This window comes from Mustela erminea, chromosome 5 (genome assembly GCF_009829155.1).
Source record: "Mustela erminea isolate mMusErm1 chromosome 5, mMusErm1.Pri, whole genome shotgun sequence".
Lineage (NCBI taxonomy): Eukaryota > Metazoa > Chordata > Mammalia > Carnivora > Mustelidae > Mustela > Mustela erminea.
Window position 1 is genome coordinate 142,942,741 of NC_045618.1, and position 24,261 is coordinate 142,967,001.

At 56.6% G+C, this 24,261-nt stretch overlaps 1 protein-coding gene across 8 annotated transcripts in view; it reads left to right on the forward strand.

Annotated features, from left to right (window-relative positions):
* Positions 1-21,655, forward strand: part of LOC116591903 — a 33,405-nt gene extending 11,750 nt beyond the window's left edge. For 6 of the 8 annotated variants that reach the window (XM_032345291.1, XM_032345294.1, XM_032345288.1 and 3 more), the window contains 2 exons: positions 7,122-7,197; positions 21,289-21,655. In XM_032345291.1, the coding sequence (XP_032201182.1) occupies positions 7,122-7,197; positions 21,289-21,440 (228 nt within the window). In that variant the 3' untranslated portion in view covers positions 21,441-21,655. Of the gene's footprint in view, positions 1-7,121; positions 7,198-7,546; positions 11,086-14,502; positions 19,068-21,288 lie in introns of those variants that run through there. The other 2 variants (XM_032345293.1, XM_032345292.1) reach the window with 2 other exon arrangements.
* The last annotated feature ends 2,606 nt before the right edge of the window (positions 21,656-24,261 follow it).

Below are 24,261 nucleotides of genomic sequence, written 5' to 3' on the forward strand. Positions count from 1 at the left end.
TTGCGTTTTGCATGTCATTAAGCAGAAAGTAAAGACTAGATCGAGTATTCTTCTCAATTAAAGGAGTTAAAACAGTACATCATCAATAATCAGCCTCACAGCCAAACATTCCAGGCATTATTAAGAAATGATCATTTTCGGGAAAGTTCTTTTTGTAGAGGGATTGGCCCATCCTTGAGCAGTTGGGTATGGATTGGAGTCCCAGACAGGCTAGACAGAGGGCAGAGGGCCCTGTCAGTGTGGCGGGAGCGGGTCTCTTTGTCCTGCCTCTAAGTGGATGCTCTGAGGAGGGCACAGATTTGTGGGGGAGATGGTGGTCTTGTCTGGAAGCTGGCGGTGCCATCCCACTGGCGTCCCCCTGAATGGGTGGGAAACGGAGCCTAGAACAGAGCTCAGCCTCTGTAGTCCTGGAAGGACACAGAGTGCCCCCTCGGCCGCGCGTCTTCCCACCTGCAGGTTGCTTGCGGGGGGCTCCCTGCAGCTTTTGGGGCCCCCGACCTCATGCCTCCTGACTTGTGTTCAAACCCCGAATGCATTTCCAAGCACATTTCTCCAAATAATGTCAAAACCTGGCAAGACTTACGGGCAACGGGGTGCATGTGTTTCTTATTCGTTTACATGAAGTAACTTCAATGTGTTTTTTATGAGCAATCTGACTTCCAGAAAGAGAAAAAAAATCGACCCATCTTTAATGAGCTTGCTAATGAATTTTTCCTTGAAAAGAAGGAGGCTGCTTTCCACAGAAGGGGGTGTGGAGAGAGACAAATTAAGGTTCCAAAGGGTTAAAGGGCATTGGGTGATGGCGAGACCAGCATTGTCAGCTGAATTGAGAAAGGCCTGCGGTCCTGGGGCCCCTTCTTTTTAGAAAACCCATGTTTAACACAGTGTGAGTCCATCCCGGGAGGGAGCGGTCCCCTTCCCTCCACGGCTTTAACCCCCGTCCTCTCTCCTAGAGGGGAGAACAAGGAAGCATCGCCTGGTCTCCCATCTAGGGTGTAAGCAGATGGAAAATTCCGGAAAAGAGTTGTATCTTTCCAAACGAGGTCATCTTGAGTGTGGGGTTCCCGTTTTGAAAGGGAGACACGAGTGTGGGCAGGGCAGGAGGGCCAGCTCTCTCTAAAGGGCTGGTTCCCAGGGGAACCAGCCCTGTGTCCTGAGTGGCTTGAGAAGCCGGGCTCTTTAGGGAAGTCTGAGGGACCGGGTGTTGCCGGGGCATGTGAAATGAGTCCGTGTTTCAGAGCTAGGAAAGAGTTCCGAGAGCCCCTGGGGACTCTGTTGGGAGATCTGTCCCCAGAGGTGTTCCCCACCAACCCCCTGGTCCCGGCGCCCTGCCCCCTAGCAGGACAGAGCAGCACCAGCGAGAGGGGTCCCAAGTTCAGTTGGACCAAGCGGAAGCAGGTACGGAGTGGGGGGGCTCCCCAACTGTGCCAGGGTGAGAGACCCATCTTTGAGGAGCCCAAACATTCTGGAATTTCTAGCACCTTCTTCAGACGCTTGTCTTGTAGTCCCATATCCCAGTCTTCGCTGAGGAAAACAGTGGAAACCACGGCTCTAGCCATGGTTTTGGGAACTGACTGATGGGAAAGTCTGCAGAAAGATCTCTCTTCTCAGCTGCCCCCTCCCCCGAGGCCCGGGCTCATGAGGGTCTGGGGCCGGAGCAGGTGCAGAGGAGCTGGGGCTGGGGTCGGCGGCCCCCCCCCCCCGGGATGCGGGTGGGAGAGGGGAATTAATCGGGAGAGGAGGCTGGGCCGGGGGGTAGCCCCGGGTCTCTTAATTGCTCTCCAATTTCTTTGGGCTTAAAAACAATCCAGATGGAGAGTTCTTAAGTCCTCCCAGCCTGGGGGTCGGGGGAGAGGAAGGCTGCCCACCACCTTTGCCTCCTTCTCGGGCAGTGAATAGGGCCTCTGGCAGGGGCTTAAGGAGGAAACTCTTAGCCTGGGAGCTCCCAGGGCCGTTTGAGGCGGAACAAAGGCGCAGGCAGAAAGGAATGTGGGGGCGCCCCCCGCGGAGAACAGCCACCTGGGGATAATCGAGGGCTGAGTGCACAGGAGTTTTCCCAGGTCCTGTGAATACATTCTTTCAATAGAAGGTGCCTTTTCTTCAGATGAAAAGGAGAAAAGCTCAGTCACCTTCCCTGTACTGGAGTGTGTGTGTGTGTGTGTGTGTGCCCTCTGGGGCCATGGTGGCCCCTTCCTTGTGTGTGTGCGCGCGCGCGCGCGCGTGTGTGTGTGTGTGTGTGTGTGTGTGTCTGTTTTGGGGGCCGCGCCACGCAGACGAGAGGCCTCACAATGGCACGGTTAGTCAGTCACCCCGCCAGCGCGACCCCAGACATGCTCCTGCTCCCCAGGTCTGGGGCTTCTCTGTGCGTGTCTCAGGACGCAGACTGCTTGTGCCTCTGCCCCTAAACCAGAACTGGATCACACCGGGCCTGATGCCCTTAGAGAACACCGGACGGGCAGATGGGGCTGGGGACACAGGACTCCAGGGTGGGAAGGAGGGGACCGGGAGGAGGGTCCGAGGGGCTGCAGGCTGACTGCGTGTCTACCAGCGGGTCAGGCTGCTCCTCCTCCCCTCCCGCTGCCCCCTGCCTTCTCCCCATTCTCCGGGCCCACCTGATGCTGGAGGCAGTCACGAATGGGGGGCCAGTGTCCACACTTAGGATGACAGGGCTCGGCACGGCTCACAGGCCCGGGGCAGCATTGAGCAAGGGGACCCAGTCAGATGGAGGGCAGAATTTGCGTCAGCGTGATCCCCGACTGTCCTGAGGGCTCTGGCCCCTTTGGGGTGACTGAGGCAGAAATCCCAGCCGTGAGAGGAAAGGAGTCCTGGTCTCAGTCTTGGCCGGAGCCTCTTGCTGCCGGCTTCTGGGCCTCAGTTTCCCCATCTGTAGAATGGGGCAGTAGCCTGTCAACTCTGTATTCTCGAAGGCAGAAGGAGCATGGGATGTCAGTTTGGGAAAGGCAAGGGCCCTGTTTCAATAGAGGGGGCGGTGGGTGGAAGGTGTGTCCAGAGAGGGCCCCCACTCGCCTCTTGGCTGGAGGAAGGGCGCACCCCCACTACCCGCGACTTGTTCAGTGGAGAAGGTTCTGAGTGGGTGTTCTGGATACGGTCTTTTGGTGACCTGGTTCCAGCCCATGCTCAGCCCCAACATTGGGTGTGACTTTGGATCCTGTCTCTAGCTTTCTGGTCTCAGTTTTCCCATTGTAACATGGGGCAGTGCAGGATCACTGTCAGCTGAGGCCCCTGAAGCTCTAGGTTCCTTCCAGGTGCTTCGTTGGTCCTCTGTTGTTGGTTGTTGGTTTGCAAGTCAGGAGATCAGAGATTGCTGGTGCCCTGCTGGCCCACCCCCTCTGCTTTAGAGAGGACACAGAGAGTAGAGAGGGCTGGTGCCCTTTCTCGGATAGCAGGCCCTGGGTGTGAAACCCACTGCTGCTAGCCACCAGCTTGACTAGCATAGTCATGGGTCAGTCCCCACGGTCAGCTTTCCGTGGACAGGATCCCCACAGCGCTCATGCCCCAAGCTCGCTCCCAGGGGCTTGCCGGCGTACTCTGGGGCCAGGATGGCATTTTATGGAGCATTTTTTTCCGTATGGGTGGGCCGCTGGCCAGGCCTGGAAAACTTTCCTGGGCTGTGGAGTGGTCAGCGTGCCACGAGACGGGCCCCGTGGCGGCAGTCCCAGGAGGATGCGGCTGGCCGTGCCAACCCCTGGGGCTCAGCCCGTGCCCTTTGGTCATGAGACGCTGGGCAACACCTCTTGCCGGTGCCCTCGCCCGCTCAGCTGAGAACTGAAAAAGCCATCAGGATGGCAACTTCTGGAATAGTGTTGAGTAACCAGGCCTGTGCCAGCTGCCTGTCCCTGACCCAACTTAGAAGCCGCCTCTAGGTAGCCCTTTGTGCTTCGCCTGTGCTTGGTAAATAAATCCCCGGAGCCCTGGGCCGTTGCCGTGCCTGGTTATTGCCACTGTGGGCCGCGGCCTTTGTTTCGTGACCTTGGTTGCTAATATAATACCTGGGAGCAGAAATGAGGAATCGAGAAATCGCTAGTCTCAATTAGACGAGCGGCCGCCTTTCCCGAGGCTGCCTCCACCACTCTAGCCATAAACCGTAAACATACACCAAATAGGCCCTAATTCTCTCTAATTGCCCACTCCTGTAGCAGAGAGCGGGTTCCAGGAACAGGCTATGTAAACATCCTCCGTGGTCCGGCCAAGGGAAATTAGAGGGCTGACGGGGGCCGGCGAGAGAGGGGACATGATTTCAAAAGATGTCCCAATTACCGCTCCCATTTTCATAAATGGGTCCGTAATGTCCAGGCCCCCGGTCTTCACAAAGGTACAGGAAATTAGTTTTGCGAAGAGCCTGCGTCTGTAAGGGAAGTTGTGGGAGGGCGGTCTTCACTCAACAGGTAGGAAGCCTGAGATCTGAGGCGAGGCTGATTATTTGTATAAACTACGGGCTCTAGTTCTGGAAATCACCATTTGATTGAAAATAATCCTTTTGTGTCTCTCCCCGCTCTTAAACATCCATAAGTTCTTTGTATCAAAGGCATGCCATGCCAGACCGTTAGGTCCTGTTGGCCGCTGGAAAAGGGCCGCTGGCCGCTTTTAAAATCTTGATATGAGGAGTTAGATTTTTCTTTTCTTTTTAAAAAAATATTTAATTTATTTATTTGAGAGTGAGGAAACACAAGTGGGGAGGAGGGGCTGAGGGAGAAGTAGGCTTCCTGCTGAGCAGGGAGCCCGATGCGGGGCTCGATCCCAGGGCTCCAGGATCATGACCAGAGCCCAAGGCAGATGCTGAACCGTCTGAGCCCTGCAGGCGCCCCCAGAGCTAGACTTGGCTAATCCCGGAAAGCCACTGGGATATTTCTGGGATGTCCACCAGGGCTTCCTGGATCAGGAGCTCAGGGCAGGCATTTAGGAGATGAGATCAAATGCTGGTGGCCGTGGTGTCTCTGGGCCTCATAAGGAATCCTTGTGTCTTCCTTGGGCTCCAGACAGTGACTCATCCCTGTGGCTTCCCTGCCACATCTGTTACCCTTCCAGCCCCACGCTCTGTTATCTTCGATCCCGGCAGACCCAGGGCTGTGCTGCACACAGCTTTGAACTCAGGGTCTGACTTGGCCAGCGCCATGTCTTTGCAGGCAGCCTGGGTCTGCCTCAGAGTTAATCCAGGACTGTCAGGCGCTCTGGGGGTGGGGGGGGGGGCACTCATGGAGCCCCGGGGGCAGAAGCAGGAGAAAAAACACAGATGCCCCAAGCGACCTGATTTCCTTGGTCCTATTAAACACACCAAAGTACTCCTCCCCCCACCCCCACTCCTACCCCTTGTTCCCACGGGAATTGGCAGTGCTGGGGGAAAGGAGGGTCTGGCTATGTGTTCAGGGTCTGGAGTCCCAGTGTCCCCTTGGGACTGTGATCGCGAGCAGAGGGCCACCCCAGGTGCTCGCAGGCTCCCAGGGAGGGCTGGAAACGAGCTAAGGTGGTCTCCAGCTCCAGGTAGGGGGCCAGGGCTGCTGTATCACCATAGTCTGTCTTTGGCTGTCTACCAGTTTACGACTCTTCGGTTAACATTTATTTATTTTTTAGTGACTTTTGTTTTTTTGGTTATAAAATCAACTGATTAGGGGAAAACAGGGTTTGGGAAGCTCGAGGCCAGGGAAGGAAATTTTAGGAGGATTTAAAAGCAAGAGGCGTACCCCTCGGTGTCCGGGCTAAGTCTTGGGGAGGTGTAGACAATGGAGGGTACCCCACAGGGCTTACGTCGGGCAGGGGGAGCTGCACAGGGCCGCCTCCCTACCTTGGAGCTCCCTGCCTTCGCGCTCTCTGGCCCCACCTCTGGCTGCGCCCTCCCCCACCTCACAGCTGTAGAGACCTCATTGGGCCGACTGCCCTCCGGCTGGGGCTACTCACCCTCCCTAGACTCGACGGCACGTGTGTTTAAAGTCAACTCACTTAGAAAAATCTGTTTTGTTTTGTGTTGTTTTAACAAATAGATTTTTTTTTTTCCTTTTCCTGAGCAGCCTCAGGTTTATAGAAAAAGTGAATGGCCAGGTACAGAGCATTCTTATACCTGTCCCCGTCCCCGAGTTTTCCTGTCACTGACAGCTGGAACAGCTGGCGTTGTGTGGCACATGATTAACTGGTTAGCCAGTCGTCGATACGTTGCTGTGGACTGAAGTCCAGCACTTAACGCCATTCTTTGGGTTCCCTCTTACCTCTCGGACCGTTGGTGTGTTTTGACAGATCTGTAGTAACTTTTTTTTCTTTTTTTTAAAGATCTTATTTATTTATTTGACAGACAGAGATCACAGGTAGGCAGAGAGGCAGGCAGAGAGAGGAGGAGGCAGGCTCCTTGCTGAGCAGAGAGCCCTAGGTGGGGCTCGATCCCAGGACCCTGGGATCATGACCTGAGCTGAAGGCAGAGGCTTTAACCCACTGAGCCACCCAGGCACCCCTGAAGTAACTTCTGTTACTGAACTCAATTTTTTTTTTTTTTTTTTAACTTTAAGGCAAATGCTTGAAACATAAGGTTTGATGTGCCTGGACACAGCTTGTCATGGTGCTGACTGAAAGGTGCATGTAATCATTAAAGAGGAGGCATCTCTGCAGGCACCACGGTCTTCTGTCCCCTGACTGTGTGCCCCAGTTTGAGGACACACTGTCCATTCAAGACTCCACAGCCCGGGGTCCCCAGCCTGCTGCTTTCGTCCTGCCCACGTTCACGCCCTGCCCTGCCGACTTCGGCCCGAGGACACGCTGTGTCTCAGCGCTGCTCTTCCTCCGTGGTGGGATGCCCTTCCAGGGAGTCTGCTCCGCACCCTTTTGGTGTTCAGATCAGCTGTCACTCACGTGCTAAGTCTTTGGCACCTAGTTGCATGCGTCGCACTAAGCCAAGGGCTCTTGGGTCAGGAGTCGCATCCCTGCCTCTGGGCCTGTGCCCGTCCACTCTGCCGCCGCTGAGGCTGGGGTGGGGAGCTTGGTAGGTGAGTGGGCCCGCGAGCGTGTACGGAAAAGAGAAATGGTTGACTTCACCAGTTCCCCGCTTGCTGGGGAGTTGGGGAGTCCCTGCTTTAGTTGGGTGAGTTTCCAACCAGTGACCCTGCGCGCTCTGATTCCAGCTGAAGACCCCATCCGGAATCCTCCACGGAAGGAGAGACCTTCACGCGCCACCCAGCACCCTCCGGCGTTCAAATCGTAAGTTGCTGGGGTGTGGGGGACACATCTGTGGGCTCGTCACTGAGGGTGGGGGGGCTGCTGCCCAGAGCACATGGCCAGGCGAGGCCTGGGTGGGTGGGGCCTGGTGAGCGCTGGCCAAGGGGCCGCTCACGGGGAGGTGGGTGCCCAGTGAGGCAAACTGATCGCAGACCTTGAGGGGGGGCTTGTGTTGTAAGGCAGGACCCCCAGCCTCCTTGTGTTGTCTCTGTGGCAAAAGAATTCTATAGGCGGCTTCGAGTGCCGGACCCCCAAAGAATTCCTTCTCTCTAGCTCCTCTCCATGAATGGCCCTTTCATTATTGAGTGTCCCTTTGGCTCTTGTGCCCCAGGGCAGACTAGGATGGAAGTGCCCTTGTGAGCTGGGGGGCCCTTCAAAGGGCCGAGGAAAAAACGCGGGCCGAGGGACCAGCCTCTCAAACGGGCTTCCAGCTCCAATGACCTTCGCTCACCCCCTTGAAATGTCTGGAAAACAGAATGGGCAGATTTTCTGTCTTCAAAGTTTCCGGCTAAACCTCTTCAAGTTCTTTATTGTTTGGGACTGAGACACTCAGCAATGGTAATGGGTAGTTTCTTTTGTATTTGCCTTGAAAGGCCAAAATATTTTCATATTGCTACAGACAAAGCCGTCTATTTAGAAATGAACGCCATGTCTGTCGTTTCCCGCTGGGGAGACTGTGTACAACGTGTGTGTGTGTGTCTCTGTGTACTCTGGGGTCTTGAAACAGGTTTCTCATGGGGATGGCCATTCACTGGGGTCCAGGGGGGATGCGTCTGCCCTGCCAAGGGGTTCTGGGGAAGCTGGCCCTAATTATATATCTGTCCCGGTTGGTCTAGGACGTGAGCCCTGGGGGCGGTGGTGGGGGTGGGGGGCAGGCCGGCTGCACTAACCTTGACTCTGCCTGTGCCTACATCTGCCATGTGTATGTGTTAGGGACTGTGGCTTGTGCCTCGGTGGTCAGCTTGGTGGGAGCAAAGCAGGAGGGTCTGAGATACGGTGGGTGTTCTGTTTCTCTTACCGGGAGGTCATTTCACGGGTATCTGTTACCTGATCCACATAAGGGCCCGTGGCTGGATGAGTGAAAGCAGGGAGGAGTAGATGAACACATAACCAGGTAAAGAAGGGAGCAAGCCGGGGCGGGGGGGTGCCGTGACCGAGATCCCGTGCCACCCCAAGGCCGTTGATCTCTGAGTCAGTGAAGTGTGCAGTCAGTGTGTAAAGAGAGCCACTCGCCAGCCGACACCCAGTCACCACAGACCCAGACATGGTGTGGGTCTATGTGGGTCATCACACGAGAGGTGTGATGCAGATAGACAGTCCCTGAAGTTTACCAGGAAAACAATAAGATGTAAATAGGAGAGCCGAGGACCCAGAGGTGGAGACGCAGAAGCCAGTAGCCACAGGGCCGTGTCATGCACTTACACACCCTCTAGGAGGCTAGATCTTCTGCGAAGTGCTCTGATCAGGAATGATGGCGATGATAATGATCCTTCCAGGTGGGAAGAAGCTTCTGGAGGTGATGGGTAGGTTTAGGACAAGGATCTCGATGACAGGCTCATGGTGCACGCTTCCCTCTGGTCTCACTGGGGTCCTGTACGTGGCTTTTGGTGTGTCAAAGCACAATTAAAATGAAAGAGCCTCAAAGGATTGCCCCAGCCCTGGTGAGAACGAGAGGGGGGGGTCCCATGAAAATGAAACGGTGAGGGAGCAGGCAGTTGGGGGGGGGGGGAGAGAACACGGCTAAAAGTAAATAGTAAATGAAAGGGAGAACTAGTATTTTCTTAAATTAGGGCATGCGTGAGTATATAAGGAGGAGTACATGGTGATCGCAGACCAGGTGTTACAACGCGTCTGCAGGGGGCCTCCTGGCAGAGACAGATAAATCAGCAGCCAAGAGTCTGAAGAAGAGGTTAAAAAAGAAAAAAATAGAGAGAGAGAGAGGACCCAGGACACCAAAGAAGTGAGTTAACTTTTACCAGAAGTTTTCTAACTCCAGGCACACGTAAATGAATAAATACCGAAATGAAAGAAAGCCAAGAAGAGAGAGTGACTGGTGGAAACTCCTAGACCCGGATGGGAGCGTGGTGCAGGGGCTTGTGGTGTCCCCCAGTCCTGGGAGCGGAGTCTGTCCCGGGAAAGGATACAAGGGAGAATAAAGTAAAATATCCAAATTAAAATCAAGCATAGACGGAGAAGGAACAGGCCCCCAAGTCCAGGAATGGGCGCACACTCCCGTGGGGAGGCGGCGGTGGGACTCGGGGTGCAGGGCTGTCACGCAGCAGAAGTTAGAGTGAGTCCGGTGCCACAAGCCAGGGTGCTGTCCAAGTAAGACGTCTGTCAGTCAGCAAGTAACTCAGGACCCAGAGAAGGCGAGGGGGCAGAGTGAAGGGGAGCCGGGAACGGGGGCAGCAGGGTTGTCCTTCATGTATCTCATCGGGGCCCCGAAGCCCCTGGAGAAGGAAGGCAGGCGAGTGGAGGGGGTAAGCAAAGCTGGCATTGGGGGGAAGGACAGCTCTCAGGGTGGCTGGCAACCACCCAGAGAGATGGGGGCCAGGGCGGAGATCCGTGGGAGGGGGTGGGCTCGAACCATGGATGGTCATAGGTCAGTCCCAGCGCTCACGTCCATTACTGGTGGAACAAGTAGCTGATAAAGAAAAAGAACAGGAAGGGAGAATGGTCGGAAGGAAGGAGCCACGGAGCCTCAGAGGTCAGGGACGGCCATTTGCAGGAGGCATCAGGATTCAGGGGTCTGCGCGACTGAGTCTCAGAGAGCGAAGGAACGCGAGAAAGGAGAGAGGCAGAGAGAGGCAGGAGGATGGGCTGGGGGTGGGGCGGGCGGTGGGCAGTCGATGAGCGGGTACGCGGTTCTGTGTAGACACACCTGACTCTAGGGGCAAAAGTGTAGTTGCTTAACTACGGAGAAGGCCCGGATGGATACGTGAGCGCTCCAGGGAAGGGGCAGAAGAGAAAGCAGGTTGATGTTTTCTCAACCCAGTGAGGAAGGTGTCTGATTTCCAGCAGAGTGAAAGGGAGTGAGAAGATTGAAACAGTGGGAGGAAAACAAAACAAAACAAACAAGAAGGGGAAAAAGTTAAAATAAAAAAAAAACAACTATGAAAAGTAATAAATCAATAGGTCAAACAATGAAGTCTAGGAGAGGGAACTGGCTTAGCACGGATCGTCCACATTCATTCAGATCTGGGGCCCCAGAGTTATATAAATGATAAAAACGTGACCATCAATAAAGAGACTGACCCACGACCCACGAGAGACAGAGGCCCGCCCAGGGGAAGACCACGAGCAGACGGCGTGAGCCCGGAGTTACGACTGATTCAAAACTGGGCTCTGGAGACGGGGAAGTAAATCCTGACCCGAATCACCAGTGCGAGGAATGAATGAACAAAAGGAAGCCTCAGGTCCACGGGCACTGCGAGGGCTCCGGGCGTCACCCATTACGGCTAATCCAATTCTGTGCACCTGAGGTCCATAAATAAAAGAATAAAGACTGAAATTAAAGGGTGACAGAAAGAATGAATGGACCCAGGGATGACTGAATTAGATGCCAGGGACTACCAGGAGAGCACTGCCCTTGGGACGGTCACTCATCTGACTCTGGCACCTGAGCACCTCCCCCGCCCCCCCAAGAGCAAAAAGACCCAGGGACCCAGCCGCAGAGGGGAAGAGAGGGGAGGAGAGCCGAGGCAGAGGGGCGGACACCGGAGACGGTCACGGCCGGTGTGTCCCAAAGAGCAGGGTCTGTTAGGATCAGCCATGAGCTCCTCGGTAAGGTCCATGAGATTGATCAGTCCCTGTTTCTAGAACAAGAGAAGTGGAGGGAGTGGAAAAAGAAGCAAAAGACCCAAAATGGAAGATAATAAACGTGCAAACAACCACAGTGACCAGTGCGGAGTTGGGAGAGCTTGTGTGACGAGGGATTATATATAATTAGTTCATGGACACGCTCCTTAAATAGATGAATGCGTTACTCCCCTCAGAGCATAAACGAAAAATAAAGGAAATAGCTCGCCCGAGGACGAGGCTGCGCCTTCTCGCACCTCCACGAAATAGATGCAGCGGCGGCCAGAGAGGAGAGAATAAATACCTGCGTGTAGTAGCTGGCTCCGGGCAGGAAGGGAGCTGGCGGATGGGCGCGGGGCGTGGTGCTTGGTGTGCACCGGGTGGGGGGCTCACCCAGGGGGCTCACCCAGGGAGCTCTTTCAGGGGACCAGGAAGGGAAAGGAGGGCCCGGGATGGGGGAGCTGGATTCATCTCCCTGTGGGCAGGAGTGATGGAAAGTCAGGAAGGTGAGATTTGGGAAGCAATAAGAGAAAGGAATTGGGGGCAAAATGAGAGGTGAGCACCTAGCTAAGGAGTGTGAAGCGGGGTCTGCACACCCAAGGCTCGCTCTGCGGAGGACTGCAGAGGAGGAGCTGGAAGCGGGGCGGGAAGGAACGAGGGAGGAGGAGGAGGAAGGAAAGAGGAGGGGGAGGCAGGGGTTCCTGGGGCCCGGAGTCCATCTCGGCACGTTGTGTGCTTGCCGTGCGCACTTGGCCCGCCACGGAGTGCTGGGCTATGTCCTGGCCGCGGGCCGGTTCCCCTCCTTCCTCCGACCCTCCGTGTCCCCATCCGTAACCTTGGGGGGGCCTCAGCTTCCCGCTCGGATGGATCGTGGGGGCAGACGCCCACCCGCCTGTGGGCAGTGCCCTGTCCGTAGCCATGGGGAGGCGGCAGGCTCGGTCGGGCTGGGGCCTTGCAGAAGGCTGCGTGAGCCAGGGGTGCGGGGCCAGGTGGGGGTCTCAGCCCCTCCCCGGGCTGGGTCACCTGTGAGGGAGGCTCTTCCCGCCAGGGGGCAGCAGAGGGCAAGGGAGCAGGAGGCCCTGGAGCCGCCCCTGGGCTGCAGGGGGGTGTGCGGGGAAAGGAGGGCGCCCTGGGCCAGGAGCACCTGCGGAGGTTGACCCAGGAGCCTCGTGACCCAGGTGCCCAGGGGCGGGTCACCAGAAACCTTGTTCATGAAACCTTCTGGAAGGTGCCCACGCGCCCTCCAGCCTGGTCTCGCGGTGGCCGCTTGCCTTTCTCAGTGCGGGGCAGGTGCACCTCGGCCCGGGGTGCAGATGTGGTCCCGGGATCCCGGCCCCTTGACATGGCATCCCCAGAGCCCGTTTCAAGGCCTCCCTGTCTTCTCGCCTGTTCTCTGATGTCTTCTGTATTGGGCAGCGATTGCGTTGGGGTGTGCGTTGGGGTTGTCCTCTCTCCTCCTGACCTGCCCTCGGGGCCCCCGGCAGGTCGGGAAGGTCTTGTGTACTGACATCTCTGACCCCGGGGCCTCCAGGGTCTGTCCGGTCTCCTCTCTCTCTGTAGTGGACAGGATTTGTGCAGTTGTGTGTTACGTGCCTGTTTGTCTGCGAAAACTACAACCCAAGTCCCTGTTGACCTCAGTGTCCCTTCGGGACGTGAAACCAAAATTGGATTTGTGACAAGTGCCCTGAGCAGGAGGTACCGCCTAGGTGCGGGGCAGGGAGCACGGGGACACCAGAGGGGCGGGGCTGGGGCGGGGCGAGGGCGGGGCTAACGCCTGCAGTGGCTCCGGGCACTGGGTGGGAGCAGGCACGGGGGTGGGGGTACTGCTGCTGGGGGGGGGGGGAGCCATGCTGAAGGTGTTCACTCGGGGCAGTGCAGGGGGGCTCAGGATTCATAGCTGTAGAGTTCGAGATAGGACGTGAGGAGGGAGTGAGGGGGGCTGGGGTGACTTCCACCTCTCTTGGGTGGCCCGGAATGGAGGATGGCATTCATGCGTCTGGAGCTACCTTCTGTGCCTCCAGGACCACATGCCTGGGCCATGGGAGCAGGGCCACGTGGGCCTAATGCTGGGGCTGCAGGGCTCAGGAATCTGGGGGCTCTGCCTTAATTGGCTGGAAGCCTGGGGGCCTGCGCTCAGGAAGCCTGAGGGACCTGCTAACCCAGGGACCCCCCTCCAAAGAGCTTCCCTGACCAGCCCACATGTCACCATGTGCACTAGGGTGGGGCAGGGCAGGGGAACCTTTCTGTGGTTATTTGAAGTCAGTTGAGGTGCAGGAAGGCTTTAAAATGTTGGGTGTCCAGGGAGGAGGAGGAGGAGGAGGAGGCGGCGGCCACAGCCAAACGCCTGGAGGAGGCAGAGGAAGAGGAACAGACCTCTGGGGGAGCCTTCTCCCCGTGTCAGAGGGGCTGTGGAGGGGTCCCAGGGGCTGGAAATGAGCCAGTGGGAGAAGCTCCAGGGAGACCCGCGGGTGCCCTGATGGGTGTGTGGTTTGGGATCCAGGCGATTGTCTGTTCTTGGGAATGCAGAAGGCGTGAGGGGTGTCAGGTCAGGACCCTCAGAATCTTTGGCCCTTTAGAGTTTTAAATCTGATGTTCTAAGGGTCTCCACTTCTGGGGTGCTGAGATTCAGGACAGGGCTTCCCCCCCTGATGCCCCCCACCCCAACAGGGGCTGCAGAAGCCAGAGTGGGGATTCCCGTGGGGCCCCCATCGTTCCCGACCCACCCACGAGCTCCGAGTTGGGATCTCCGTGCTCCCCTCTGATCAGGGCACATCTTCAGTGTGTTTTTCTTTCTTTTAACTTACTAAAACAAGAGCCAATTTTCTCTCTTGGACTTGGACGTTTGCATGCACTCCGTGCACAAATCCTTCCCCCTTAGACTCCTCTGTGACTCCCAACTCCCTCCTCTGGAAGCTCAGCCCCAGGGCTGGCCTTCCAGAGGCTGGAGGCTGGAGGCCGGAGGCCGGGCCTCAGGGGCAGACAGGCCAAGGCCCCCCTTGTGTTCCTAAGGTAAACGGTGTGGATGGCACATGACCTAGAGCAGGAGGTCACCCATCACCCTGCCACGTCACGCCGCTGTCTCTTTCCCCTTCACATTCTTGTCTGTGGGCATACTTTTTTTTAAAAATGGACATCCTTTTTTTTTTTTTTTTTTTAAATAAGCATTCAGTTTTGAAACCTTTATACCTCGCCTTCTTCACCACATATATCCTGCATTTTCCATGCAATGTTTTTGTCATCAGCGTTTTTCTTTTTTCCATAAAAAAAAAAATCATCGCCTCACTGGCTGTGTTGCGTCCCATTGAGCGGTTATAGGTCATCATTTGCAATGCCTACTTGCTACTGTGATGTATAACTCATCTTTTTGTTTCTTCCCCTAACGCTCTGAATCCCACCACGGCGAATGGCTTTGCGCACATCCTCTCTTTCTCATTCTTAACGAATTGCTTTCCTTCACCCCGAAATGACCATTGCTTCATGGCATGCCAGTTTCTCCTGCTAGACTGTGAGCCCCTGAAGGGCGAGGAGCTTGCCAGATTGATCTTTGTACCCCCAGTGCCCGCCATGGTGTGGATGCCGCGTGGTGGACGGATGGGCGAAAGCGTGAGTGCTGAATGTGACTGGCTTTTCTGGGGTCGGGCTGCTCGAGTGAAAGGCCGGAGAGTTTGTGTGGGTGTTGACGGATTTCCGAGGGCCTAGAGCATTTTACAATGTCCAGCAATGTATTAGCATTTTGTTAAGATATTGCTAGTTTCTCTCTGTTAAACAGTGCTTTTCTGTCATTTTAACTTGCATTGCTTTGATTACTAATGAAGGTTGAGCATTTTCACGTATCCTTGTTAACCAATTGTATTTTCTCTTCTGTGAACTGTTTGTCCAAGTCCATTGGGTCATGGCTTTCTGGTGAGACTGGCCAAGGACGGAATGGGAGGGGCTGTAGTGAGCCCTCTGTCACTGCAGGCATTCAGGGGGCAGGCTGGGCAGACCCTTGATGGGGGTAGTTTAAAGGGGATTCACATAGCAGGTGTGGGGTGGGTCTAGATGGTCTTGGAAGGATGCTTCTTCCTGGAGATGGGGGGTGGGGACATTTTCCATTTGGCAGCCTGACAACATTTAAGATCGCATCCCCTGGGTGGGTTCATGCATTTATGACTTACAAACTATACCGCACCCTCTGGAACTCTCATGGGACAGGAATAGCTCTTTGATCCTCCGAGGTCCAGAGAACCATGCCCAGCATCTCAGGCCATGAGCTGGTGACTTCCCACCAGCCCTGACACCCAGCCCTGTTTCCTGTTGAGGGAGTCAGCCCCCTGGACCGTCATTTACCCCCTCGTAGGCAATCAGGAGAGGCCATCTGCTGTCCTTAGCATTCCCAGTGTCCTGTGATGTGTCAGCAAATGCCCCTGAGTCCTTAGACGGATGGGACATACTGGATCGGGATTGGTGGAGAACCCTTCAGGTTTTCTTCAATGGGGCGATTAAATTCTGTGATCCAAGGAGCAGGTTGGACCCCATAGTCTTCTTGGGTTTCCGCTCGTGCCCCACCACAAACTAACCTGGGCTCAAAGGCCATCGAGACCATTTGGGGAGGGTATGTCACCCACGGAGGGCTTGCCCTCCCTTCCAGAACGTGCCCTGCTGCTTCCTACCGAGCCCTCTACTACAGCACTGAGCGCTGTTTGCCTGCGTCAGAATGAGTCACGCACCTGTCTGTCCCAGCGTCGAGGCTTGGGAGGCCAGCGGTGACTGCCAGCGTTGATTTAACCCATCCGTCCATTCATCTGCGCACTTGGCCTCCATTTCTTGACCTGGTGCTTGGGCCTCTCCCTTCCCTGAAAGCAAGCCTTTTCATCTTGGGCGGGCTGTGCAGCGCCATGGGCTGTGGTCATGAAGCGAAACACCCTTATGAGAGCTTTCTCCTCCGGGGTCTCTGCTCTAAGCACGTCCCAGCTGGACTCATCTGCCACCGTCACCCACACGGCTTTCTGTCCCCATGGCGCTTTCCCAGGCATCACCCACCGCGGCGGATCCGGGGCCGGGGTCCGAGAGGGCCCCCCGCCGGTGAGCGGAAGAGTCCTCCCCGGGCCGCCCTGCCTGGTGCATGGTCCCTGCCAGGAGCTTTGCTTTCAGCCTGCCTGCTTCTCCGCCAGGTGGCAGTGGTTGTAACTCATGTAACTCACGCTTCATTCCTTCATCACCTCATTCCTTCACAGTCTGCACCCCATTCTCTCAAGTTAGCCGGTGCTGTACTGGAGCCGGCTCCCAGGGGCTCATCCCGATGATCTTCTGGAAGAAAAGACGAGCCCGTCGGCAAGGGGCCGCGTCTTTGTGTCAGCACAAGGCTTGACCCTGGGCTCAGCTCCCCCAACTTCAAGACCCAAGTTCCATGGGAAGCTTGATTGCCCTCCCTGACTCTGTTCCTTCCAAAACTAGGTGGATTGGTAATCAGCAAAGTGTGTCCCCAGGTGTTCAGAAATCATAACCTGTGTCCTTAAGAGGCCGGAGTGACGGCCAGGGGGTCTGAGATGGACGGCTGCTTCTGGCTGTGAGCTGGCTTTTAAGTCATTAAGAACCCTGGTCTTGCCCGGTGGTGATCCTAGAGCCATTCCTGTCCCATTCGAAAGTAGTTCATGGTGGGTTCTATTTAGAGAAAATTGGGAGAGATGATTGCACACAGAGGTGACCGGGTTCATGCCCCGTGCGGGGGTCTGCTTGGAATGATCTGTTGGCAGACCTGGGCATCCAACACACGCGGTGCTTCGCAAACCTGGACATGGCCCTGAGTGTTGACGCGGGTCCCAGGCTGGGGGGGACCCCAGCCCCCTTTAGCTCACTGCTGCCCGTAGGGAACAAGGCAGAAGTCTTGGGGCCTCTGCTTAGAATTCTGCGGTTTATTCATTGCATTGGAGAGAGGGCGTAGTAGGCAAAGCCAGGACCCCGGAGCTGGACAAACGTGTGTGGTTTAAACTGACCGTGACAACTTGAGTCTGTCTTCTGGGGGGACAATGGCACCCACCTCGCAGGGCTGTTGTGAGGATTCTTGTAACCAAGGCTTTGAACTGGGATTCTGACCAGGCGGTGTGCGTGCCCCCGGGGGGCTGCTGGGGGTGGATGGCAGGCCGAGGAGGGGGTAGCCTGACTCAGCAGGTTAGCGGGAAATCGCTCTGCCAGATGGACAGCGGGCATCGTGGGATGGGGTGCTACGTTGGCGTGACGTCGTGGGTTAGACAGAAGTCATTGTGGCAGGGACCTTTATGTCAGGGGGATGGGGGCCTCTTTGGGCAACACCCTTGCCCCCCTGGGGTACGCGTTCACGCTCGCCTCTGTAAAAGGTTGGAAGCACCCACTGGGTCTAGCCTACCGCTGCGTCTGGCCTGTGGGCGGCACTTAACACACATCCCTCCTTCCGTAAGAGATCTCTCCTTAGCAGGGCCTGCCTCCCCGCCCCGCCTGGCTACCGCCCACCGAAATATTAGGTACCGGCCATCAAAGACACTGCAACGTCCCCTCTCTCATTTACCAACATTTGGGCTCAAATGCCAGCAGCCCGGGTGCCTAACACAGTACCAAGCCAGTGGTAGGGGTCACCTTCCATTTTTGTTGACTGGACGCATGGGTGAATGGCCAAACCACAAACTGTAACCAAACGCCAGCGGCAGATGTTAAAACCCTTCCTAAGAGCTTTTATTTCACTCCTGATTAACCTGTTAACAATTGTTGTATTGTATCTTACGGACTTCTGTATGACGTGTGTTGTCAGAAAAGCAGGATTCTCGTTTGGGGTGCTGTGTGATGAAACTTCAGCTGTCTGTGTTCTGTGTTAGAAATTAGAACCTGGCAGACCCCCACGCGGTGGGGGGGGGGCACCTAGCGAACTGGGCAGTGCTGAGCGAGTCACTTCTCCTCTCTGACCCTCGGTCTCCTTTTCTCTGCTGGGTCACCAGAAAGCTCCTTCCACTGGGTGGTTGTGAGGCCAGGGGCTAGGTCCATTCCAACAGAGCTGATCCAACTCTGGCTCTCATTGGGAATGGTCAAATGCTGAGGGTTGTCTGGAAAGTTCCGAACCTTTGCTGGTTGTGTTTCAGCAGTCAAAGGAACGTGTAAGACAGAGGCTGAGCGGTCTGGTCTGCAAGCAGTTAGCGAGCTGGCCCAGGGTGAATACTGGTTTGATGAATGAGTGACGGCTTTTTTCCTGCCTTGGAGCCTCCCCCTCGTCCCACTTTCCATCCTGGCTGCGGCTTCTCACATGGAGGTTGTTGCTGCCTGGGGAGGACTGCTTGGGGCTTTGCTGTACCTGTCGACTCCATGTCTGGGGCGGCTTCTGCAGACGTCTGTGTGTGCCCAAGGTCGAGTCTGCCAGGCAGGAAGAGGGACATCTTCTTCTGCCCTGCAGGGGAAAGGCTTGTGTTCCTTATTTCCTCACCCCCCCCCTTCCCTCTTTCTCTGGCCGGAAGATGGAGAAGTCAGTCTGCAGTCTGGTCTGGGGGCGGGGCTGTCAGCCGCGCCACCCCACAAGCTTCCCGCTTGACTGGGGTGTGGGCCCAGTTTCTGGATGAGGGAGCTGAGATCAGAGACAGCGGGGGATCAGAGCCAGGCTGAACGGTGCCCTTTGACCCTGGCAGCCAAGCTCTCCCAGTGACTGAGGCCAGCCTCTGCTGGCCCGCGTGTTCTTGCCCCCTGGCAGGGGTCAATTGTGTTCCAGAGCTCGGTTGGCTCCAAGTGGGACTTGGAAGCTTGGCTGCATTAAATGAGGTATTAGGAGTCATTTGGGGGTGGAGGGTTTTCTCAGGAGACCCCTGAGTTTCTCGCCTGGTCCTTGTCTCCTGCATGAGGGGAGCAGTGTTCTGCCGCCCCGGGTGGGTTGGAGTTCTGCACCCCAGCCTCTCTCCTGCCCCGCCCTCCCCCAGCAGAAGCCTCCCTGGCCCCCCCTCTTTCTGCCTCCTGCTTGCACAGCCTCGGTGGGCAGGACCTGGCCATTCTTGATGGCCATCGCAGCTGGCCACCGGGCCACTTCTGTTAGCGTTTTTTTTTAAGATTTTATTTATTTATTTGACAGACAGAACTAGGCAGAGAGGCAGGCAGAGAGAGAGAGAGGAGGAAGCAGGCTTCCTGCTGAGCAGAGAACCTGATGAGGGGCTCGATCCCAGGACCCTGAGATCGTGACCGGAGCCAAAGGCAGAGGCTTTAACCCACTGAGCCACCCAGGCGCCCCTTCTGTTAGCCTTTGATTGTGAGGTCTGGCCTCATGCCAGACCTGCACCTGCCGCTGGGGGCACCAGCTCCCCCACTCTCCCCTCCCTTGGGCTTCGCTGTGGGGGCTCGCGCTGTGGGGGCTCGTTCTTGCCATCTGGCCCGTGGACATCCCACATCCTTGAGAACATGTCTGAGCAGGGCAGGGCGGGGGGGGGGGGGGTCCTGCCTCCAGGCCCCTGAGGGACCCCATGGGAGGGACAGGTAGGTAGGGCCCTCCTCCCAGGGGACTCTGTGTGCAGGTGTCTGCTCCCCAGTGGGCCTCAGGCTCCTGGAAGCTTAGGCCTTTGTGTGACCCATTGTTGATATTCCAACCACCCCTAGAAACGGGCAGGACTGGGTCCCCATTTCCTGAGGGCAGGGGAGATCTGTGCTTCTCTGACCCTTCAAGGCACTAGTAGGCGCCTAATAGATGCTCACGGACTGATGAGGCAGGGTTTTTCCTGGGCGGGAAGAACTGAATTGACAGCCAATAGGCGAGTCTAGTCCACACTGTTTCTTTAGGGGGAAAGTGTGTTTCTTGGCAAAGACTCTTCAGGGCAAATCCCGAGGGTCTCCACGTGTGGTGGGGGTCTCCCCCGCACCGCCCGGGGAAGGTACAGCCCAGAGGAGGGTTCCTCCCGATAGAGATGTCTGTCTTCTGCACATTTTTGGATGTATTTATGTCTAGAATAAAACTTCATTTAGGCTCAAGTGTCCTTGTTTGTGCTGTGACCCAGGTGTTTCTGGAAACGTGGCACTGGGTATCGCCCAGGCCGAGGGAGGCCCTGGTCCTGCCCACACCCTCCCTGGGACTGTGGACGTGTCCCCCTGAGATGTCTTTGTTCCCACTGTGGGTGACAACCTGTAAGGCATGGGCCAAGTCTGAGATGCAGCTGTAGGCACCCCCAAAACAAGGGGGGATTGGACTCCAGACCTAGGTTCCTTTCATCCGCTCTCACCCCCTACAGCCCGGTGCCTGGGCACAGGTTGAGGGACAGGACTCTCTAGGTTTTGCTCTTTTGAATTCTGGTCCTGGCGCCACCGCTTGCCAGCGTGGTGGCCTTGCGCAGGTCACTGGTACCCCGAGTCTTGGTTTTCCCACCTGTAGAATGGGTACGGAACAATAGAATCCGCTCAGAGGACGCCGGTGAGCCCCGAGTGCAGAGTGCGCCTTGCTGCACCCCGTATGCTGGTTCCGAGAATCAAGGCCTGGGTTCGAGGCCACTTTTGGGCGTGGCTGATTTTTGCTCCCTTGTACCCTGGAAATAGTCACATTTCCCTGGCACGGTTACTGTGGGATTCAATGACATTGTTTCTGTGAAAATAAATGCTTTGTTACCTGGCACACCGGAGGCCTCACCCCTTGTTCTCCGGTGAGCCCTGGGTCTGACCACAGTGCCTTGTGGCCTGTGGGCACTGGTCACCGAAGCCCTGTGCTCCCCAGAACCGTGGCGACCCGAGTGACTGGTGTGTGGTGTGGAGGACGTCACGGAAGCACCCGGCCGGCTCTGGGAGGCCGGGGGGGGAGGGGGGAAGGGTTGGCTTTTCAATACAGAGGTTTAACAAGGTTTCGGGGGGTGGCGTGGGTGGGGGAGGTGGGATCAGGGAGAACTCCCAGGAACCCCCAGAGGAGGGAGAGGCTGATATTTTAGAGAATATCCAAGTTTAGTTGGCAGTGGTTTGGGCAGGAGAGCTGGGTGGTGTTCAGAAAGGCCAAGTGATCCGGAATCCGGGGGTGGTGAGGTAAGGACCTGCAGAGGTCACGGGTGCAGGAAGGTGTCAGGTCCTAAGGCTACGCTTCTGGAAGTCTCTGCGGGTGGGGGAGCCCAGAGATGGAGGGGCACTAGCTAGATGGGGCTGGAGCAGGTTCCTGGGTGCTGCGGGGAGCCCCGGGGCCTTCTCCCTGTGTTGTCCATTGGCGCCCTGTCCCGGGGGCTGCTCTGCTCTCCTCGTCCTGCGGCCTGCCTGTCTGCATGAGAACTCTTGTCAGCCAGTGAGACGGGGAGCGGGCCCCTTCATCTGCACCTGTGTCTCTCTCAGCCTCCGCAGCCACAGGGACACCCTGCACACGTTCCCGCGGGACAGGCCGGACCCAAAGACTCTGGACCAGGGCCACCCCGTGCGAGGAGGGGCAAGCCCTCCTGGCCTCTCCTTGCGTAGCCACCCGTCCTCTGACTGATGGACTTCACTGATCTGAGGCTCAGACACGTGGGCTGGACCCCTGCCCACCCCTCAGGAGCCCTGAGACTTGGGGGAACCGCGGAGCGTTCACTGGCCCACACCTGAGGACACCTACCTCACAGGGTTGTTGTGAGGAGCGAGCCATGTGGTTTGAAAGCGCCTGACCTGGGGCTTGGCACACCCTATTGTGCTCTCAATAAATGTGTTTCTTGCCTTAACAACAGCAGTGATGGGTGTGCTACTAATATGAGGAGGGGGACTGTCGGGGGGTCCTGTCTGGCTGGGGTGCTTCCCCCCCCAAGGTGTGTGGCGGGCGGGGAGGGCGGGGGATCCCACGCTGACCTCCTGTGGCTGATGCGTGTTGGGGTGCACTAACTCGGCTGGGTCCCCCTCCTTCTAATGGTTTATGGGATGCCAGTTTCCTTTCCAGAAAGGAATGTAGCTGGGGAGTGGAGGAAGTCGGAGCGGAGCGCAGTTTTGGGGTCCCTAGAGCCCCAGGGGGGCCGCCCTCAGGCCGCAGCTCTTCCTCCCCTTCTCCGGCGCTCCTCCCAGGGTCTTGCCGGGGCCAGGCAGAGCTGTGGTCCTGCTCGAGCTGACGGTGAGCGTGAGGCCAGCCGGGAGCGGACCTGGGCCGACGCTCACCGCACAGGATGGTTACTGAGCTCAGCGGGACCCAAGGAGGCTGCAGGGGTGGACCCCCAGAAGCAGCTGCTATCCCCACCAGCATGGGCACTGAGCCTGGTGCCCCCGAGACCCAGCTCAGGAAAGTCAGGCTGTTGGCTGAATGGTGACTGAGAGGAGCAAGGGCAAGGGAGCTGTGGACCCAAGTCCCCACCGAGTCCTGGGGTCGGCACACCAGGCTTTGCCAAGGAACAGGTGATCTGGACACGCAGCCAGTGGAAAAGGAGAGGCTGACCTCTGCCACTGCCGCCATCAACATCAAAAACGTCTCCACCGCCGCCTCCCTCACCGTATCCTTCTCCTTTACCTTCTGGCTCCCTCTTCCTTCTTCATCACCTTTCTCCTGCCTTCTCTCCCTCCTCCTCCTCCTCCTCCTCCTCCTCTTTCTTCTCTTCTTCCTCCCCTCTCCTCCTCCCCTCCCCACCCCCACACAGGGAGGTGCCCCAAGAGAACTACAGGAGAGTCACACCATGAATGCATGGGGCTGAGTATGGCCCCTTTGCAGAAAGAAAGAACCACCTTGGTGCCCATGGCCATGTTTCAGCCAAGGAGACTTGACTCCAGTCCCTGATGGAGATGATGACACCCACGGCGCAGAGTATGGGCCAGGAAGCATGGAGACAAGGAGAAGAAGGCTTCCAGAGTGTGTCCCACTGAGATAAGTCCATCCCAGCCAAGATGGGGCCAAGGGGCCAGGAGAGTCCTGCCCATGGTGGACAGACCCCCCCAGGTTCTGGTGATGTTCAGATGTCCATGATGGAGGGCCCCCTTGATGTTCCAGAGCCAAGACCACCGCTCCAGCCTCCGATGAAGCTTAGATGTCCATGATGGAGGGCCCCCTTGATGTTCCAGAGCCAAGACCGCCGCTCCAGCCTCCGATGAAGCTTAGATGTCCATGACGGAGGGCCCCCTTGATGTTCCAGAGCCAAGACCACTGCTCCAGCCTCTGATGAAGCTTAGATGTCCAAGGTGAAGGGCCTCCTTGATGTTCCAGAGCCAAGACCACTGCTCCAGCCTCTGATGAAGCTCAGATGTCTGTGAAGAAGGGTCCCTTTGATGTTCCAGAGCTGACACCCCCAGTTGTTGTGATGCTCAGATGCTCAGAGGTCTCTTTGATGTTCCAGAGCTGAGACCCCCAGCTCCAGCCTCGAGTGATGCTCAGATGTCCATGAAGAAAGAGCCCCCTTGATGTTCCAGAACCAAGACCATTGCTCCAGCATCCATTGAAGCTCAGATGTCCACAATGAAGGGCCCCCTTGATGTTCCAGAGCTGAGACCCCAGCTCCAGCCTCTAAAGAAGCTCACATGTCCATATGAAGGTTCCCCATGATGTTCCAGAGCCAAGATCCCAGATCCAGCCTCTGATGAAGCTCAGATGTCCATGATGAAGGAGACCCTTGATGTTTCAGAGCTGAGACCCCAGCTCCAGCCTCCCATGAAGCTCAGGTATCCATGATGAAGGGCTTCCTTGATGTTCCAGAGCCAAGATCCCAGTTCCAGCCTCTGATGAAGGCCAGATGTCCATGATGAGTGGCCCCTTGATGTTCGAGAGCTGAGACCTCAGCTTCAGCCTCCAGTGAAGATCTTGCATCCAGAATGAGGGTCCTTTTGATAGTCCAGAGCTGAGACTGTATTTCCAGCCTTTGATAAATCTCAGATGTCCATGATGAGTGGCCCCTTGATGTTCTAGAGCCAAGACCTTAGCTCCAGACTTCGATCAATCTCCTGCGGCCAGAAGGAGGGTCTCCTTGATGTTCCAGAGCCGAAACCCCAGTTTGAGCCTTCAGTGAAGCTTGAACATCCAGAATGAGGGTTCCCTTGATGTTCCAGAGCCAAGACCCCAGCTCCAGACTTTGATGACATTTGGGCATCCAGAATGAGGGGTCCCCTTGATGTTCCAGAGCTGAGACTCCAGCCTTTGCCTCTGGTGAAGCTCAGATGTCCATGATCAGTGGCCCCCTTGATGTTCTATAGCCAAGACCTCAGCTCCAGACTCCATTGTGGCTTGTGCAACCAAAGGAGGGTCCCCTTGATGTTCCAGAGCTGAGATCCCAGTTCCAGCCTTCGATGAAACTTGGGACATCCAGTGTGAGGGGGTCCCATGATGTTCCAGAGCCAAGACCCCAACTTCAGCCTCTGATGAAGCTCAGA